This window comes from Corythoichthys intestinalis, chromosome 17 (genome assembly GCF_030265065.1).
Source record: "Corythoichthys intestinalis isolate RoL2023-P3 chromosome 17, ASM3026506v1, whole genome shotgun sequence".
Taxonomy (NCBI): Eukaryota; Metazoa; Chordata; class Actinopteri; order Syngnathiformes; family Syngnathidae; genus Corythoichthys; species Corythoichthys intestinalis.
This window is the reverse complement of record NC_080411.1, coordinates 44,411,167-44,432,652: the sequence shown is the minus strand read 5'-3', so window position 1 is coordinate 44,432,652 and position 21,486 is coordinate 44,411,167. Positions and strand designations below refer to the sequence as shown.

The following is a 21,486-nucleotide window of genomic DNA, read 5'->3' as shown; positions in this document are numbered from 1 at the left end:
TAGCCACTCCCCTTGCATGCACTGCCAGCCAAGCCCAGTCGAGTTTGCTGCTCCTAGGTGAAAGCCCCTATCTTGTTGCTACAGGGACGAGAAGCTGATACCTTTATTTTCACATTACATACATAGGCAGACACCATTACACAAAACCAACTGCCGGTATCGCGTGGAGCTATAGAGTGAAGGTGCGTTCACTGTACAGACTGTTTCTTCAGTAACTAACTGTTGTAGAGTAACTGTTTTGTTTGCTTGTACTGTTTGTTGTACTGCTTGTACATACTGAAAACGGATCAAAAAGGCCAGAATGAGGTCACTAGCGTATGTCGTCACAAGCGACGACACACACTAGGCTGATATGGCGAGGCACGGGTTAAGGACGTCGGAGGGCAAATTACAAACTGTGGTGCAATAGACTTGGGTAGTAGAATTGAATTAAAACTCAGCCCAGTGAATATATATAAAATTGCCTTTTGTTTTTCCGAACACCCTAACGAGCATATTCCTATTTCTGATTCTGTGTTTCATGACTGTCGCTATTTCCTTAGGTGTGTATTTGTCTTTGATGATGCTGTGATGGAAAATAAGCAATTCTAAATTTTGACCCGTAGTTAGCATCACAGAGTAAATTAATCATTATGAAGTGTCTGCATATGTACTGTTATGGTTGGCTGAAAGTGTTGATGCTTCATGGGGCTTCCTGTGAACATCACTACCTTTCTGTCGCTATTTCCTTATGTGTGCCATAGACTTCATAATTATATTGACGTGTCACATCCGTCACACACTGCGCCACACCTTCAAGTAGGGGGCTGCCCACATTCAGCATCAAGAGGAGTTATTCTAAAAACAATCGCACGCAGCGATCTAACGCCAGATTTAGATTGAAAAACTACGAAAGCTGAACCGCATACAAACAGGAAGGATTGTCTCAGGAGTGATTTGTTCGAGGATTGAAGGTAATTATTATAATTTTTGTACCATGCAAGCATTTTGAAACGTTGTGAAAAAATTCAATGGGATAAATTAGCCGCTATGGCAATGGCATCATAGTTCGCAATATTTGCGTAAAATAAATGCGAACTGCCCGTTTTTTTTTCTTTTAACCAAAGATCGAGACTGTTTTACTTCCTTATCTATAAATAATTCAGGGATTTAAGCATTTCTTCACATGAATTTTAACGCAAAAAGCTCTTTGTTGTACTAAGGGGGCCGTTACATCGGCTAACAGACTACCATCGCATTCAACATATTTACGTAAAATAAATGCTAACTGCCCGTTTTTTTTTTTTTTCTTTTAACCAAGAATCGAGACTGTTTTACTTCCTTATCTATAAAGAATTCAGGGATTTAAGCATTTCTTCACAAGCGTTTTCAACGTAAAAACTCTTTGTCTGTGTTTCCACTTTGTCAGCTTTGACGGAGATAGGCCCCCTATTAATTGGCCCCGCGCCCCGTGTCCCGTCAATGTCATTATAAAGTCTATGTGTGTGCAATTGTCTACGTGATGGAGCTGTGGGGGAAAAATAAGCAATTCTAAATTTTGACCTGTAGATGTCATTATAGAGTAAATAAATCATTAAGAAGTGTTGACATACAGTGGGGAGAACAAGTATTTGATACACTGCCAATGGGTTTTCCCATTGACTGCGTATCAAATACTTGTTCTCCCCACTGTATGTTCTGGTACGGTTGGCTGAAAGTGTTGATGCTTCATGGGGCTTCATCTGAACATCATTACTTTTCTGTACCATTTATTGTAACAATGGTCATGACGGTGCTGAGATGATTGCAGGACAATCACAAGGCAAAAATAGACAAACAACCCTTCACGCAAACATTGACACCTGCATTGACACCTGTTTGGTTAACATAGCATGTGTGTTTATTTTTATATAAGCTCTTCAGTAAGAGAGTGCAGATATTGACTTGGCTACTAGACGTAAAGTAAAAGACGTAGGGTTTAGGTGTACTTTCAAATCGAACCAAGACAAATAAAACAGTCTTACCTTTCAACGCCATCTTGGGAGTAATAAACGCCGTAAGTTTGTATTGATCCTCCAGTGTCCTCTGGGGGGCGCCAGCTGAGACGGACAAATCGGCTGGACACTAGGACAGGGACCAGGTCGCGGGGGGCAGAGGGGAGGGCAACGCCTGGGCTGGGGGACACTGGTGGGGGATCAGAGGAGGAGGTGTAAGTCAAAGGGGTGCCAGAAGGAGCAGGCGGAGCAGGAGGCGGGCGGGGAGGAGGAGGTGTGTGGACAGGTCTATACTGAGTGGGTGTGGCTTCTGTGAACATTTCATCCAGGACAGACAGAGGGAGGGACAAAATACAGGGAGGAGGAGGGAGAGGACCACAGCAGGGAATGGAGGGCAGGTGCAGCGAGAAGGTGACAAAGCAAAGTAAATGTGAAAGGATAAAATAATGGATGACAGGAACAGATCAGAAACATAAAAAGACATGGAAGAGACAAGAAGGAAGAAAAAGGAGGAAGAAGAATAATGGTAAAGAAGATCCCAGACAAGAAAAAATACTGGCAGAGATTCTAACATAATAGCAAATAGTTGGAAATATTCAACATTTGAAGGTAAACATTGACATTAAACAGATTCATATTCATTGATATTGTCAGATGGGGGTGGAATGTACTGCATATACTGTTATTGACAAATATACGGTAAAATACAAAAACAAATGGCCACTACAGTTTATCAACTTCCTATTTATGAAGTTACCCATATTTGACCACTCTGTGCATTATGTGGCAAGTGAGAAGGAGCATTAACGCAGAGAGGAGCCTGCAGGGTGTATGAAAGGTGGATTTGTTCATGCTTGGTCAACTAACTGGCCAGAATGTCAAGGAGGCTCTGAGTATAGCAGTATCTCAGCCCGAAATAGATTATACAAAATAATAACCAGACACAACACAGCATCATGACAACCATCTCAATGAATGTTAACATTCAACTGAATTCCGTCTAAATTCCTACCAGATGTGCTCACTCGCTCATACATACAAACATAAACAACCTCCCATTTTCTCATCAATGTGTGAAATATCTACAAGCTACTCTGCATTTATATTGATTCTGCAGCCTGTGTGATCTTTGGGGGAGTTAGGTTTCCACTGAGGGTTTAGACTGCCAAAAAGTGTTATATTGTTTCCGTTTGTTGTTATTTAACAAAAACAATCGATGCATAGAATTGATGCAACCTTTGCAAGTACAATATTAAAAAAAAATGTAATACTGTTTCAAAAATGTATTTCAACAATCAGCTATTACGAATTGCGACTATGTTGGCTTATCACCCCCCCTCCCTTTTTTTTTTTGAATAAAGAAACTGAGTGCATCAAATGCAGCCAGAAAGAAAATCTGATCATAGCTTTTTTTCACATAATGTAAAGGTCCAAATTGTTCCAACATAACTTCTTTTTGCATATTTCATTATTTTTGTTCTTTTTTTTTTTTTTTTTTTTTTTTTAAATATTACCCTATCCATTTTTGTACAGTGGTACCGCTACATACGAAGTTAATTCACTGCAGGACCTTGCTTGTAAGTCAAAATGGTCCTATGTCGAGCAGGATTTTCCCAGAAGAATACATTATAATTCCAATAATTCGTTCCACAGCCCAAAAACCTACGCTAAGTCCTTAATAAATACTGCTGGTACTATTACAAATGGCAATTACACATAGCAAAACAAATAAATTGTATATAAAAACATCAGAATAATATAATAATACTAATAATTCCTGCAATAATGTAACAAATCAGGTTCTATTGAGGCGGACATTATTTGCTGTACGTGAACGCACCCCGTAGCTGACGTGACAGAGAGGGAGCGGTGCTGTTGAGAGTTTACTTTCATTTTTAATGTTTTGTTGAGAACACCTTAACTTATAATGACTGGCGAACGGTGGTCGGAGGAGGACTGTGGAGATTGTAGACATTCTACGGCTGTGTTGTTGAGCCGGTTCACGGATGCGCACCCCACGGTCAAATTTTTCTATCATTTGCATCGTTTCAGTGGTAAGCATCACCTTTTTCCTTGTTTCACCATCTGTACCAACCTTTTTGAAACCTGTGTTGATTTCTCTCAAAAGAAAATCCGCCGTCGTCATATTTCGAGAAGGTCGCCAGATGTAGAAAAAAATGGCGAGTCAATTTTTACGTCGAATGTCGAATAGATCGTATGTCGACGCGATCGCATGTCGAGGTACCACTGCACTGTAAATCAGTTTAATTTCTTATTCTGACAACAGTCCAGCAAAGACCATTCCAATGTAGGATGTACCTTCTGTCTAAAATCAAATTGCTCGACAATTAATATTTTACCAACACTCCTGCTTATCTCATGTCTGATTGTCCTTTTTAACCTCTATTTATGCAGAAAAGGCTGCCGTGCTTGTTCACTCTCCAACTTCACCCGGCTTAAAAATTCATACTTCTCTTTTTCTCCCTGCACTCAATTTCAGGGCTCATTTCAGCCAGCTGCCGTTAACACCCCCAGCCCCCCACCATCACAACACACACCTATGTTCTGGTTAAATTCCACTAACATATTTATTCTCGTAAATCTCCACCACTGTGGGTGACTGAGTGTACAATTGCAGTGTGTGTGCTTGTGTAGATGGAAATTAAATAGATGTTAACTGCAAAGTTTCCATAGCCTGAAGGTTGTTGATCTGCACTTACTTTATTTTAGAATTCCTTTCCCATTTCATTATAAGGTTTCTTTTTGTTTGTTTGTTTGCTTGTTTTGTAACAACATTCCCAAAGCATACAATAATCACCAAACACATGGACCGTTATGATTGGTACTTCTTGTACCAAGTTACAATGCAGAGACAATGTTCTGAAAGGTATAATTTAATTAAATGTTCTTTGTAGTACAGCGTATCACAAAAGTGAGTACACCCCTCACATTTGTACAGATATTTAAGTATCTCTTTTCATGGGACAACATTGACAAAATGACACTTTGACACAATGAAAAGTAGTTTGTGTGCAGCTTATATAATAGAGTTAATTTATTTTCCCCTCAAAATAACTCAAAATATAGCCATTAATATCTAAACCCCAGGCAAGAAAAGTGAGTACAACCCTTAGAAACTTCGTACAATCCTAAATGTCCAAATTGAGTACTGCTTGTCATTTTCCCTCCAAAATGTCATGTGACTCGTTACAGGAGTGCTGTCAGCATTACTGCAGACATTGAAGAGGTGGGGGGGTCAGCCTGTTAGTGCTCAGACCATACGCCGCACTCTACATCAAATTGGTGTGCATGGCTGTCACCCCAGGAGGAAGCCTCTTCTGAAGACAGTACACAAGAAAGCCCGCCTGTCTCATCAGACCATAGGACATGGCTCCAGTACTCCATGTGCTTTGTTGACATGTCTTCAGCAAACTATTTGTGGGCTTTATATATTTATATATTTTATATTTATGTTTATTTAGATTTCATACTTTATACTTACAAGTCACTTTTGAGATTTTAACTTATCTTATTCTGCACTGTAAGGGGAAATGCTCCACATTTTTATTGTACAACTGTATAATGACATTAAAGGGCTATTCCCTTCTATAATAAGTTGATTGTATTGGGAATTTATTAATAATCTATTTATAAATTATTTATAAGTGATTCTGCATGTTTTTCTGTAGTATTAAGTTTGTGATGTCAAAATTGAGTGATTTATTAGCTGTTGAAAACTGGCAGTAAATTAAAAAAAAGTTGCTATTTTGGGCAAAAACGAATATGATATGCTAAATATTGCTATTGATCCTAGAAATATAGGTGATTATCTCTGCATTTGGTGATTTTTGTGCATCTAGTGTAAATCTGAAAATTTTATAGCCATTTTAAGTTTTGTTATGCTTATATAAAAAATAATTAATCAGGATTTTATAAGGGAACGACTGAATTTTTTTATGCCACTGCTCATGGAGACTCATATATGGCTAAGGTAGGTGCCTGTTTTGGTTTTAGGTCGGTAGCAGCTTTGGTTTTGAAAATATTTGAATTTGAAGTTTTTGAAAATAGGCCCCCTACGGATCGGGCCTGCGGCCCGGTTCATGTCAATATATTATGAAGTCTATGGCACAGCTCCATCGCTGTTGTTCTCCCTGCCTATCTCGCTCTTTGCTGATATAATTGCTGCATTAATTCCGTTTTGGGAGACTTCAGAGTTAGGACCAGAATTGGATTTAGAATCACATACGAAAGTGATCTAGATCGGATCTGAAATGTGCTGCTTCCATGTGACCCAGCTCCTTTAGACCATCAAGTAGTGTCTCACTTGGGTCAAATAAACGTGAAAAAAATGTAACCAATTCAGCCTGTGGTGTGAACCTAGCCTATTTTGACTGGTAAAAATGCTTGGACAGAAACTGTAGTAATGTATGAATAAATGAAACAAAATTGTTTCTGTTTTTATAAAGGCACGGTATTTGGTGGTGATCCAAGTTAGGAGTGTTTGTTTCTGGCCAGTGTTGTTTTCGTCAACACTGACGGAAACGAAAATATTTCAACAAGAAAATTTTTTGTCATGACGATGACGTGACGACAACAAGCTAAAAATGTGGCTTGGGAGACTTGAACATAATGAGACGAATGCCAGTTTTTGTCTGACGAACTGACAACGAGACAAAAATCCGACATAGTTTCTGACATATGTTCACTGTGCGTGACATTTTCATATTCTACGTGGTGTATGTCAGCTTGTATCGTAGCAGTGTTTGGGTCGTGTCACTCATGTGAGATGTGCTGCGCCTTTCCCTCGCTCTCCTCAACAGAGTTTAGGATCTGTTTCAAGCTAAGCTGCACTCTATCTTGCTTGTTTGGAAACACATTGTAAGATTTTTTTAACTTATCTTGGCAAGAGAGTATATGCAATGTTACTTTAGCCTTTAAATGTCTGTGCTGAGGGATCATCACACACTAAATGTAACTTGTTCTACGTTCATTCAAAATTGTTGGAAACTTATTTTTCGACTAGAACCTTTAAATCTTGCAGACAAAAACATTTTGAGTAACTGTCGACTTGTGTGAGATTTCGTCGCCTAAAAGTAGACGAAGACGAAAACATTTTGAAATGACTAGAAAATGGCAAAGACTAACCAGTATTTTCATCCAAAAACTAAGATCAAAACAACACTGCTTCTGGCAGAGTTCTGCACACCAATCTAGCAAAATATTTTTGGGGGTTGAATCTACTACCAACATCCATACATATTGGATCTAGAAATTCTGTGCATGCATTACACCACTTCAATTTCTGCTGAAGTGAAAGATGATGTTGTCATGACAGCCTACAACTCAAAGAAAAGTTATAATGTGTAGTGGAATTCTGGTACAGTTGATATTGTGTGAGTTATATTAAAATTTTACCTCAATGTTCACATTAATCAAAGTGATTCACATTTTCCAGAGTGTTCATTCATCCGCATAGTCATACATGCTGCTGTTAGCTCATCATCGGCAATTAGAAGCTCACTGCCATGGTCAAGTAACCATGACATCCTGTTATATGCTAAGATTCAACTTGTTTGAGAAAGATGAGAAACCATATAATTCATACTGTACCTCAAAGAAATACCAACGGTAGAACTTCCAAACAATGGGAAAACAAACTGTGCAGAGCTCAACTAAAAGTAAAAGATATTTCGTGGTTGAACTGATCAACCTATTTCAGTTCAATTTGGGTTTACACGATCTGAAAAACAGGATGTTGTACAAGTCAAAAAAAAAAAAATAGGACAGGGACAAGAAAAGAACAGTTTCCTCTGCAGGGTGCCTGTGCTCTCACTGAGAGATTGAATGTGAAGCTCGCTCAACAAGGAGGGACACAAAGTCGAGCCGCTGCTCCTCCATATTGAAAGGATATCCAGATGATGTAACTCAGGCATCTGATCATTGTGGATGGGTGGATAATAAATACTCTATATAGATTTTGGCCTGAACGATATTGGAAAAAAAATATCATTGCAATTTTTGTGGGTTTGTTATATATTGCGATTATTATATTGCGATATTGAAACTAGAAGAATTTTCACCAGATAACTTGGATAGCTCTGTTTGGGATAGGCCTGAAAGATATTATAAAAAATTAACATTGCGATAGTATATTGCCAAGGCTCCACCACTTACTTTTTGCATTGGTTGCAGCTTTTTCTTAAGGTGCGCCCGTACAAAATGTAGGTGCACCTACATTTTTCATTGCATTACCTTTAACGCCATATTTTTAATAACTCTCCATAACATTTATATACAGTTATTTCTTCATTCATTCATCTTCTGAACTGCTTATCTTTACGAGGGTCGTGGGGGTGCTGGAGTCTATCACAGCTAGCTCCAGGCAGAAGGCAGGATACACCCTGAACAGGTTGCCAGCCAGTCGCAGGGCAAATATACGTAGACACACAACAATGCACGCACACACCTACGGACAATTTGGAGTGTTCAATCAGCATACCATGCACATTTGGGATGTAACAGGAACTAGGAGAAAACCCACGCAGGCATGGGAAGAACATGCAAATTCAAAAACAGGAAAGCCGTAACTAGAATTGAACCCACGACCCCAGAGCTGTTACCGCTACCATCTTGTGGCTTAAAGAGCACAACTACTTTCAAAATGCTTATGTAATGTACGTATCAGATTATCAATAAAGTAATCCATTCAGGTGATTAATCCAGGTGACCTCATCTTAATCTGTACTCCTCAGCACACATATACTACCAGAGAAAAAAAAATAATCGCCAGGAAAAAAAGAAGGCTAAATTGTACAAGCTTTAGCATTGTGTGCAAAGGACCATATTTTGGATTGAACTTGACAAAATGGGAAAAAAATTAATTGAAACTGAATGCAAAAAAACTGAGGTAGACATTCTAACCACTGTCCTACTGTGCCGCCTTCATAATGTGAATTATTTTTAAACAACATTAACGTAGAAAAATGCTTGTCTTTAATAAATGCTTCATTGAGTGAATTCACTCAAATTCACTCACGTTTTGACGCTCACGCTGCCGAGAACAGCCTCTCACTTACACAATGAAAGAGATGGACCAGCCCACTTCAGACTGGGCTGCAAGTTTAACGATGATTAACACATTTGTACCTTTGATCATCGAGCTACCGAGGCATCTCAGACCAAATCAAAGCTACAAGCCTGTCAATCTTCGTTTATGTTAAGTACCAAACGCAAGCTGCACTGGTGACCAAGAAAAACTGTTTGGTCGCACTGCCTACCAGGAGGCAGGGTGAAAGACTGTGGTGCGATCGGCCCGATTTCCGATCGCCTGATCGGATCGGGGACATCCCTAATTTACATAATGCCGTTTCATCCAGGCTTGCTGTATACAAACAGATCTGCACTCTTGCTGTTTTTATTAAGTATAACAAAAGTTTACATGTTATAAAAAAACAAAAAAAAACAATTGTAAGTCTGTGATATGACTGTAAATGCGATGTTCAAATGATTTATACATTGTGCGGGCCTATATAGATTGCATTATTTCATCCTGTTGATGGCTTATATAATTTCAATTTGATAGTTTTACTCTTAAAGTTCTCCACCGAAGGGTCAACTAACAGATCCGTTGCCAGCCACTATGTCTCGGTATATTCGAGATTGACCGAAATGGGTTTCTCAGGACCAATATCCCTTATATAATTTTATAAATCGGCGTAAAAATTGAATAATGCAAACACTGAACTTCATTGAAATGCCTCAAGCATGTTTACTGAATCACACAATTAGAAAATAGCCCCAGAAGTGCACGAATTTCCTAGACACAGAAACATCTCTTCCAAAGTTGAATAAAAGGTTCAATAAATAGCTCTCTGAAATTTTTCTACACAAAAAAAGCCCTGATGTCCTTGTCTAAGTATCCTTGAGGAAGATACTAACCCCAATGTTGCTCCTGGTGCCGAGTCACCAGTAGGTATTGAGGATACGGTGTGAATTGCTTTGAGTGCCTTAAAAAGGTGGAAAGCCGCAATACAAGTGTACCTCCATTCACCATTACCATTTAACATCTAAGAAGACGAGGTGAATACCTAGTGCAGGAGACACCAGAAGAGAGAGGCGCAGCTGCATTCGAGGCAAAATAACCCAGTTTTAAATGGATTTTTTTTTTTTCATATCGGCCGGTCGGATTAAAAAAAAAAAAAAAAAAAAAAAAGGCCATACCAATATACGTCAAATTTCTAAATATCGGCGAGGCCCGGCCAACAATCGGTGTATCTCTACTATGTATGTATGACAATTGACACATTGATTAATGATGGTGGCATAGTTAAGTTGTTGATAACTACCCCCGTCCCCCGGAAAAAAAGCAAAATAAAAATACTAAATCAATTTGCAGCACATTTGTACAGAATCCCATTCATATACAGTTTATATATTTTTTGTCAACACAATTCCTTTTTCCTGTAAGCAGGTTTCTCACTGCAAATTTACAACGTCTTAATCATATTATTTTTCTTAAATCTATTCCAATTATTTTCTCCATCTTGTTTTGAGTGTTAAAGAACAGATTAATGCGTCAGATTATTCCACTTAAGTAAAAATGACTACAGTAGTACCTCTACTTAACATCTCTCCATAGAGAAATTTCAGGTTAATACACACCTCAATGGGAAAACATTGCCTCTTGTTAAGAAAGAAATTTCAGGATAAGAAAGACCAAAATACAGTATGGCTAGTACTCACAGTTCCCAGAGTTGACTGAACGTAGCATGCTTATAGACCCTACCCACGTGACGTCACAACTCCTTCCTCCTGACTGGTGCCGCCCAATTGTCCGTCAACACATCATGTTTACCTGTTACGACTACGTACATTCCTCCTATTTACGACGTGTTTTTCTGCTCGTTAACATTAATAATCAAAATGGTGAAGGCGTGTGTGGCGGTCGGTTGCAATAACAGAGAAGATAGACGGAGAAGACGGAGAGACTTGAAGTTCTACCGGATTCCGAGAGACCCGGAGAGAAGAGAGCGAGATGGGCTGCTGCAATTCGACGAGAAAACTGGGCTCCAAACGATTACCACAGATTATGTAGTAGTCATTTTATATATGGTAAGATGCATTTAATATATATTTAGAGGGTTTTGGGCTGACAACCACAATTAAGATCATTGCTAGGCTAATCGCCGACAACATACACGTATGTATGCAGTGAGAGTGCTATCGCTAAACCATATAAACATTAAAAGCCCTAACTCCATTGACAAACGACATGAAATACATTAGACTTGACAGTGGATGTTAGCAATAACAAAAGATTTTAAATTGAAAATTTCGTAACTCACCTTTCCAAGCACAAGATAGATTCCTGCCAAATTTTCGTGGACGAGGACCTGTTTCACCCAACCAGCAACAAAGTATTTATAAGCCTCCAAGCTCTTAAAGTTTTTCAAACTTTCGTGAGAATAGGCTGATTTTGTGTGGACAAGATAGTTGTACATATCAGGGTAGCTAGCAGATGTCAGGCAAATACGGCGGAGACAGCGGGTCGAAAAACATCGATTTAGGCATCAAATATGGATCTGGCGAATGGATAAACTGAAGCTTTTCCACATAACGCCTTTTATGCAACGCATCAAGTGAGTTTACGGCATCCGATAGCACCGGGTCTTCCATGAAACGCATTATAAATTGCTCGATCAATTGAGACCATTGATAATACAGACACAAAATGACGGACAAGGGGGCGGAACCATACAGCGAGCACGTGATTTTGTGACGTCGGTGGGTAGGGTCTATAGCTGCTCTGCCATTGGCTATTGCCTAGCATTACTGGGATCCAATTGGCTAGGAGGGACCTCTAAGGTGTGTGTATGTTGTATCCCAGCGTCCTCTTCATTCCCCCTTCGTGTACCGACAGCTTTACATGAGTGTATTAACTTTGATTCTTTACTGTGTTCTTTGTTTTTTACTTTATGCACAACTCAGATTTTATCTTTATTGTGCAATCATCTAATTGTAACAATATATATATATTTTTTTACATATTTTGATGCATTTTTATGCATGGGGCAGATTAGGGCATTTACATGGAAAACATGTCTCTAATGACAACATTTTCAAGTAAAGAAACTACTTCCAGAACCATTTAATTTTGTGAGTAGAGGTACCACTGTGTTTGTTCTTATTTAGCATATACAACTTGAAGTTGGTCATTTTTCAGCTAAATCAAGAATGTTTTCAATGTTTTGGATTAAGAACATTTGACATTCCAAAACTTTACGATCAAATATATACATTTTTTGCTAAAAATAAGTCTGTTACTTAATTTTTCTTATTTCAAGAAATCTGAGAAAAATTGACTTGAAGCACCGGCAGATAATTTCACTTATTTCTAGTAGATTTACATTGAAAACAAGGGAATTCAACTAGTTTTAAGGAGGTGTGTTTGTGCAGTGTAGGACTTGGCTCACTGTGAACGACAGTAGTCAGTCAATAACTTTGTCATGCATACACAAACACACACCGTGCAATCTTCCTCACCATGATGACTGATGGAAGGGAATGAAGGCAAGGTGTTTCATTGCACAGGAGATCAATGCTGTAAGTGACAACACATGCACACACAGCATGGTAACACGTTTAGATGGAGGCAGTGGAGTACCAACCTCAAACCTCTACCTGATTGATTTGAGAGGACACATATACAAACATGCACACTTGCCAGATGAATGACCTTCTAGTTTCTATGATCGATAAAAGCCTGTGTCGCAGAAACATCAGTCCCCATGAAAGGAGGTAAGATGAATATTTCCCTTCATACATGCATTCATATTCAGGGTCTTCTATGACACATGAAGGATTGGAGTATGATGGTAGTGCGAGGAGGCCATGTCTAATGAGAAATGAAGAAAGTGATGTAAAAATAAAAAAATAAAAGTGGGGTGTCAGGAGAGTTCAGTTAATGAGGGAAATAGGATTTGCTGGAGGAATTAAAACAGGTTATCCAAACTTAGACCAGGTTGCCATTGGAGAGACAGTCAAGTGCTACGGGGATCCTGCTATCACTATCTTGACCGCAGTCATAAAAATAAAATGCCTGAAAGCCAGATTAAAGGAGTCCAAAGTTTCTAATTGGCGCAGTAGTCAGGGACGAATAGCATCCTTGCTTTACAATTTATCTGAAGTCTATGCTAACCATTCAACTCCTCAGACTTCTGACACCACACAGTTTTATTTTCAAGGACATGCTTTTATGCAGTACACTGCCAGTGGTAATACTGTGGCAAATGCACAGTCAGCAGCAAAAGACCAACTGTGGAGGTGTGACAGCTCACTTTCATGCTTTAAAGACATTTTCTGTATGTATTCTATTTTGTTCTATTTGAATTATACATGCATTCCAAGCTATTCTGATATACCACTTCTGTGAAGGTGAAAGGAAGGTAGAACCCAGTCTGACTCAGACAGGTGTTGTAGAGTGGAATTTCATTAAATCTGTCGTCTCCGGTTGCTTTGAAGCCATTTGTGGATGTGGCAGAGTGGCCACTTTCTGCAGATTGAAAATACACTCAACAAGCAGTGCAATTCACAATAACCATTTTTATTTGTATTTTTGTGCAAATTTAGACATTCATACAAGGTAGGGGTGATTGCCATTGCACTGAATTACTGCTTATTAAAATTATTTTAAAATATATTTTTTTTTTGTTTGTTTGTTTTAGTTTTAGAAAATATTTGTCTTAATTTCAGTTAGGAACTTTGGACATTAACCAATTTCAAATAATCTGTTAGACACTCAAAGAAGAATGTTGTAAAGTGAGTTTAAAACAATTTCACATCAGTACTTAATTCTGAGTTCTGAGGTGAAGGGTTCAATAACAGGCTCTGTCTTTTTTTAAGTGAAGTTTGGACCTTGTACCTGTGTGGACTTTGGTACTTTGATTTCATCACAAAACCTTGCATTTTAGGCGGATTGAACGCTTACATTGTGCGGGGTGCTAGGTGTGACTGGGAGCATGAATGTTTTTTGTCTCTTTGAGCCTTTTGATTAGTTGTTCGATCAGTTAAAGGCAGACAATTGCACGAGTCACTATGATCTGACTCACAAGTAAAGCCTCACACTGAGTCCTGGCCACCCTATCAGCCACCCTGGACTGACCCCAACGTGATGCAACTAACGCATCACAGCTGTCACCGATGTGCGGAACCTTTCCTGCGCTGTGAGCCTGCAACGGCACTCCCGGACACTTTAGATGCGCACACATCCTGCTCGAACACCCGGTTACAATTTTCTTGGCTCGACCAGTCTCATCCACCAATGAGTGCTGACTGGATGTGTGACAACAGATAATTGCAGGTAAGTTATAATAGCAGTGGGGAGATTTGCATTTTGTTGCTAGCAAACTAATTATTAGGAAAAGACTGCAAAAAGTATAAGCATTGTCTAACTCATGGGTCGGGAACCTTTTTGATCGAGGGAGCCAAAACACCCAACATATTTTAAAATGTGATTCTACGAGAGCCATGCAGAGTGTGTGTAGGGGTGTGTGCGTGTGTGTGTGTGTGTGTATATATATATTGTATCGTCCCCGAGTTAAGATTGATAAAAATCTTGAGAAAACAACAACGAAAGCCTAACATCATTACTTGAGATGTTACAATTGTAGCTCAGTTGCACACTCACCACTTGGAAAATAACAAATGGAAACATGGATTGGCATTGCGTATATTTCTTGGGAGTGGAAACCCCAACCAGGGGGACATATGCCTCACAGTGGCCAAGACAGGTGGAGTCTCTCAGGGAAGCAGTTTCGTGAGTCTCACTCTCCTGGAAGTGGCAACAATTTGACCGGCGAAAAGGTCATGAAAGTGAAAGCGATTACCCGCCTGTGTGACTTGTGGTACCATGCAGTCCACTTTCGTGGTTTAATTTTCCCCGACGCATTTTTTACAATACTCTATAGCCACGCTGCTGGCTGAGTGGAGAAGTAATGCGCGTGGTGAGCTCTGTAATGCTAATCTCCGTGCAATTGCCGACCACCAATGGCCATTGGATTGAATCATACTGTATCATTGCAATGTACGTTTGAAGTGTCCAAGATCATTATGAGAAGCGAGCCGTCCAGTTCCACATTTAAGAGTTGGCGGAGAGCCAGATGCACTCATCAAAAGAGCTAGTTATGGCTCGCGAGCCATAGGTTCCTGACCCCTGGTCTAACTTTTTAATGCGTCATCCTAATTGTTAATTAAGCTACACGAGGGAAAAAATGTATTACAACATAAATCGAATGTAAACAAACATAAAAACGAATGTAAAAACTATTTATACTATCTTTCTTCAAATCTATGCCGAGTTGCAAGTCATCAAATTTTCGACTCGAGTCCCAGGCCCTGTGACTCAAGTCCAATTGTCTGGTTAAACGTCTACCCTACCTCCTGCCCACGGTCAATTTGGATTGCTCCAAATACAGTCGTTCACACTGTCTAGCAATCACCTAATATGTACCCCTACCTACACACACTACAATGATGACTAGAGGGTCTATTGTCACCATGGTAACAGACGGAGGGCCCCCACCCCTATACATCCCATCCCCCTGCAGACTACACACTGGCATGCATGCACACTCCTGTTGAAGATTGGAATGTGTATGTGTGTAGTTAGTTTCCACACATTTAGAGTGACAGAGTAAAATCTAAAATCACTTGTGAGAGAGAGAGAGAGAGAGAGAGAGAGAAAGAGAGAGAGAGAGAGAGAGAGCATGTGGGTGTGTATGTGTGTGTATGAGAAAGAGAAAGAGAGATGGGTTTACTCGGGTCAGCCACTAACAGTGGAATACAAATCTGTCATGGATGACACACTTTCTCTTCTCGCTTTCCATCGCACTCCAACTTGTCCTGCCCTTCGCTTGACCCTCCTGTTTCGCTCTCACTCATTTCTCTTTTTCGTACTCCTCATCTTGACTTCTCTCTCTCTCTCTTTATGTCCATCTCCTTTTCTCCATCTTAATAAAAAAAAAAAAAAAAAAAAAAAAAAAAAACACACAATCGCCAAACTCAAGCCTGAAATTCCCCTGTTCGATCCCTCCATTTTCTGTTTTCACCATATTTTATTGCCCTGACAATACTTTTCTTTTTTTTTTTTTCTGGTGCCTTTACTTTTTTAGATGTACATGATGTACTGTACACTGCTCAATCAAGACCGCCCCCTTGAAGACCACAGCTCACAGAGAGCAGGACAAGATCAAGATTTACGCACATGTCGCCAGACATATTTCACTGGGACATGTGCACCAGTATTGATTTGCAGTACCCAAGTATACATTTCACTAGTAAAAAATGAATGAATAAAAAACACTTTGGAGTTTTAAGTCTACATAGCATAATTTACAGAATGTGCCTATTTATGGTCATGTAATATTACTCTATTCACTCCATATACACAATCTGCACTTGGCTCCTTAATATGGTAATTTATGCATGTAACTTTGGCTGTTATGAGCATATGAGTTGATACTTCTGCGAAGCACTTTAGGGAGGTATGGTGCATTCAGGTGTATCAGGAGATCTGAGTTCCCACATTGGAAAATCGTTCTGATGGGATGTATAGTCGTAATGTAGGATAAAAACATTTTTGCCACAAAGAAGCATAGCTTATTTAAATGTTCCAACGATACATCACAAGTTGAGTGACTGTTTGGCACCATTTTAATAGACAACATTTAATAATAATTTTTTTCGATAATTCTATTAACATGTGAATGCAGCGTCAACATTACAGTGAGTGTGCCAATCATAAAGTCGACGGTGCAAATGACATCTTCCCACCTGCTTTACAGGTAAGTGCCAGATAAAATGCCCATCCTTTATGTATGTTTTTACCTCTGTGTTTATGTTTGTTTAGTCGTATTCCCATGAAGTATGAATTTAAATGGTTCAACTTTACTCTTTACGAATCAGGCAGTTAGCTACTCTGGTCGCAAACAGAAGTAGCATATTAGCTGGCGTCTTTTAGCTAACTGGCTATGAATACAATGACAATTAAATGCGATTTGAGTGAGAGAATCTCACTCTAGAGCTTTGTCTAATATTGTGTTTATAGGATATGTGGTATGTGAACTAATGCTATTTATTGCTATTTGTTTATATGACCAAAATGAATAGACTAAATCTGTATGAATTAATTGCCTAGCTTTGGGATATAACCTGTAACAATTTTGTTTGTGTGCTCATCATTTCCATCTGTTTTCTGTCCAGACAAAGAAAGTACAGCAGCAGAGTGAAGGAAGAGGTGAAGGAGCGATGGAAGTTGATGAGCATGAGCCAAGATGAATTGACTATCAACAAGGGATGTCCTAATTTTGATTTTCAGGCATGAAAATGGGGCAGGGGTAAAAAGGTGAGAAAGGTCTGGAGGAAATATGTTCCGGTACACTGTACAACTAGGGCTGTCCCAAACGACAAATTTTCTCCCGATGAATCGGACGACTATTTTTACGATTAGTCAACTAATCCAATATTTTTTTTTTTTCCCCTTTTTTTTTTTTATTTTTTATTTTTTTTTACTAATTTAGCAATAACATTTTTGATGACGCTTATTAATTCACAAAAATATTTTGGAGCACTTAAATTCTTTATTAAAGTACAAATAAACACATAAATAACAATCAATCACAAATAAACAATGAGGTCAAATGCTGATAGCATTAACTAGTGCAAAAGAATGGAATGTAAAAAGATTCAGAACACTGACTTCGCCTTTCCAACATTATTCAAAACAATTCTTTAAAAAAAATATCTAGCATGAATATTATACTACTATATATAATAGTATTTTAATCATTGCCAATCTGATTCTTCATAAAGGGTGTCATTTTAAAGCTATTTTTAGTGTAGAATCTGAATTCTGAAGTAGGTGGAATTAACTCCAGACATCGTTAGATATATATGACGAACATAACGTGCTTTTATTTTGAAATGTTCACCGGAAGTACGTTTGCCACTTTCCCCGCTTGCCTACCAAGCGTCCGACATAAAAAAAAAATCTCCCGAACCCTACCTTAAAATCTACACAATTCACGTAGGTCACGCTTTTTGACTTTAAAACGGCCAATTTCGCCGAAAGGAGAGAGATTTTCATGCCTGGATTTTGAATACTGATGGCTGAAAAACTAAAAAATGTATTTTTTATTCAGAAACTTGTATTTTGGTTTAATTATACATAATTTAAAGCGCTATTTCTGACTTTTTATGATCGATTAATGCTAAAAAGTAATGGTGTTAACAATAATCGATGCGGCGATGCATCCCGATGCGGGGCATGGACGATTCGATTCGATGCGGGAAAGAAGCCGAATCGATTCAGCGCATTTTAAAATATATAAGACTAATAGCCTAGATCTTGAGCCCGAACCCGACCCAACCCGACCCGAATTCCGGGCCGAGTCGGGCCCAAAATGTCAATGATTTATGATCGGGTCGGGCCGGACTTCTCGCTCGCTTTTTTTATTTAAATAAATATATAGTTGTATACTAAAACGATGTATGGATGTTAAACTAAGGAATACTTGTTATAAAACAGAGAAAAGGTGCTTTGGTAATCCCAAACATGAGCCGCAGCAGAGCCAGTGCATTGTTTGCGCACATGAACGCCGTGGCCCCGCCCTCCTTTTAATCTGCCCCTCTCGCTTTGGCCTCTCCGCGAGTCTGCAACTTCATCCTCGTATTTCCTTTTTGAATTTCGATATAGAGCAGCAAGAGGTGAAAAGCAAACTAAAGACGGGGGGATTGAAAAGGCCAGAATCCACGAGTGGTGTGTGGAAAGGATTTAAATCGATAGTGGAAAATGCTACAGAAAATCGTGTCGGCCTTGCCGAATGCAACAAATGTGGCGCTTTGCTCTCGTACGAGAGCAGAAAGACTGGCACCTTGACGCTGAGCAGGCATTTTAAAAACTGTACTGGCCTAAAAGATGATATTAGTCAAACATCGTTATTATCATTTGTTTCGAGGGCTGCACCTCTTCGTGCTAAGCAGGACATCGTGGTGTTCCTTTAAATGTTATTATTTATTTTGTTTCAGTGCTCCTTAAGGCAGGTTGTTCTTTTGTGTATTCTAATGCAAGTCATTATGTTGTTTAAAAGTATTTTAGTTTATTTTTGTATATGCTGCTGTTCCTCTCATTGTCATAGAGGCGCGTAGTGAGCAAAATATCCCACACAGAAATATATTTAACAAACCTTTCCTGTGTTATTTCGTTGTTTAAATGCATTTATAATAATCAAAAAAATAGGTAGACTATTGAAACATTAAGAAAACTTGCGTTTTTTTCTGCCAACTCGAAGAAATTAAAATAAATGTCTATTGCATTTTGCCGAGGAAATGACGCATGAACAATCCACCTGATAGAACAGACACAAAAATATAAAAGATATAAATGTTTATTGAATACTGTATGCATCTTACAGTCTTGTTTAACTGGGAGAATTTGTTACAAAAGACGGGCTTTAATTTGTTATCATTATGCACATGGATGCCATCGTCACAAAAAACGCAACCACGCATCGCATCCCCGCATTTCCTCCTCCACCTGAGTCCTCACAAATAAAACGGGCTCGGGCCTACGAATAAAACTTACATTTTCAGGGGGTGGGGGAGTTTCCGTGCACGGGCCTACAAATAAAACGTAAAATTTCTGGGGGGTTTTTCGGGCTTTGGCATACAAATAAAAAATGAAATTTCAGGTTTTTTGGGGCTCGGGCCTGCAAGGTAAGTTAATTCCTCGGGCCGGGTCGGGCTTTAATACGCGCGGGTCGGGCTGGATTTTTTTAGGCACGAACTAGGCTCTCATATAAGTACGTTCAAAAATCTTCCCTCCGCAATTCCGGTGATGCAACGGATTTGGTTTCCCCATTTGTAGTATTATTAGAGTTGTTCCGATCATGTTTTTTTGCTCCCGATCCGATCCCGATCGTTTTAGTTTGAGCATCTGCTGATCCCGATATTTCCCGATCCGATTGCTTTTTTTTTTTTTTGCTCCCGATTCAATTCCAATCATTCCCGATAATTTTTCCCGATCATTTACATTTTGGTAATGCATTAAGAAAAAAATGAATAAAACTCGGACAAATATATACATTCAACATACAGTACATAAGTACTGAATTTGTTTATTATGACAATAAATCCTCAAGATGGATTATTAACATTCTTTCTGTGAGAGGGATCCACGGATAGAAAGACTTGTAATTCTTAAAAGATAAATGTGACTTTGTATATTGTGACTAAATATTGCCATCTAGTGTATTTGTTGAGCTTTCAGTAAATGATACTGAAGCCATTTAACTGTTCTGCCCAAATGCATGATGGGAAGTGCAACCATGACTGTGTGTAGTGACACCAATTGATATATCTTCTCTGCGTTGAGAAATAATATATGGTGTTAAGAAAAAGATCAACTACTACCTTTCTTCCCCACATTGCTTCCCACAATATTTTTAATTGTTGAGAGGGGGATTTTAAGGCTTTAGCCAATTAAATAAAGGCTCCTAAATTCACTCTACTCATTTTACACTGCCTTTTAGCTCTATATATAGGTAAAACGGCGCCTTTATAGATTGAACAAGACAATGCGTGAGTATTTATTTTAATGTGATTAATTTGAAAAAAATTAATTACCGCCGCTAACGCGATAAATTTGACAATCCTACTTTAAGCCAAAACTAAAGACTCTGGATGTGTAAGACATTTTGTCTGTAACGTGAAATACAATTAGAAAATGATTTAATTCAAAAATATATTCATATTAAAAAAAAAGGCATGTCCGATATTTTTTTGCCGATTCCGATACTTTGAAAATGACGTGATCGGACCCGATCGATCGATCGATCGGGACATCTTTAATTATTATTCTCATGTTTACCTGTAGAGGAAGCTAATTTACATTCAAAGCAATGCAGGGGGGACGAGGAACCCAAATCCGCTTCCTCACCAGAGTAACGATACAGACATGCGCAGTCGCAATCGAGAGAGCAGAGAGATACGACATAACATAACAATGGCTGAAGCGGAGAAAGAGGGAGTACTACTGTGTGTAAAAAAAAAAAAGAGAAGGCCCTGGTCTCATTCAAAGCACAAATTAAATGCTGTGATCTGTTTTTTTTTTTTTTTTTTTTTTTTTTAATATATATATCTGAAAGTATACTATTTTCATTTGACTTCAACCAGGAGTGACACAAGAGCCAATAAAAAGTTGTTTAATGTCTGACCGCTTGTGTTGCCTCATGATTGACGAAAAATATGCTTTGCTTTAGAATTTTAATGCATCCCAGGCTTTAATGCATCGCGATGGATTGCCGAATTGAACCGAATCGAATCGTGACCCTCTGAATCGAATCAAATCGAATCGAATTGTGGCCCTCCGAATCGTAATCGAATCGAATCGTGAGGGCAGTGCCAATGAACACCTCTACTAAAAAGTGCTAAAATATATGTATATACATATATATATATA

At 38.8% G+C, this 21,486-nt stretch overlaps 1 protein-coding gene across 6 annotated transcripts in view; it reads right to left on the bottom strand.

The window, feature by feature from the left end:
• Positions 1-21,486, bottom strand: part of dcc (DCC netrin 1 receptor) — a 520,661-nt gene that overhangs the window by 221,981 nt on the left and 277,194 nt on the right. For 4 of the 6 annotated variants that reach the window (XM_057819874.1, XM_057819873.1, XM_057819875.1 and 1 more), the window contains exon 8: positions 2,004-2,283. In XM_057819874.1, the coding sequence (XP_057675857.1) occupies positions 2,004-2,283 (280 nt within the window). The remainder of the gene's footprint in view (positions 1-2,003; positions 2,284-21,486) is intronic. The other 2 variants (XM_057819876.1, XM_057819878.1) reach the window with 1 other exon arrangement.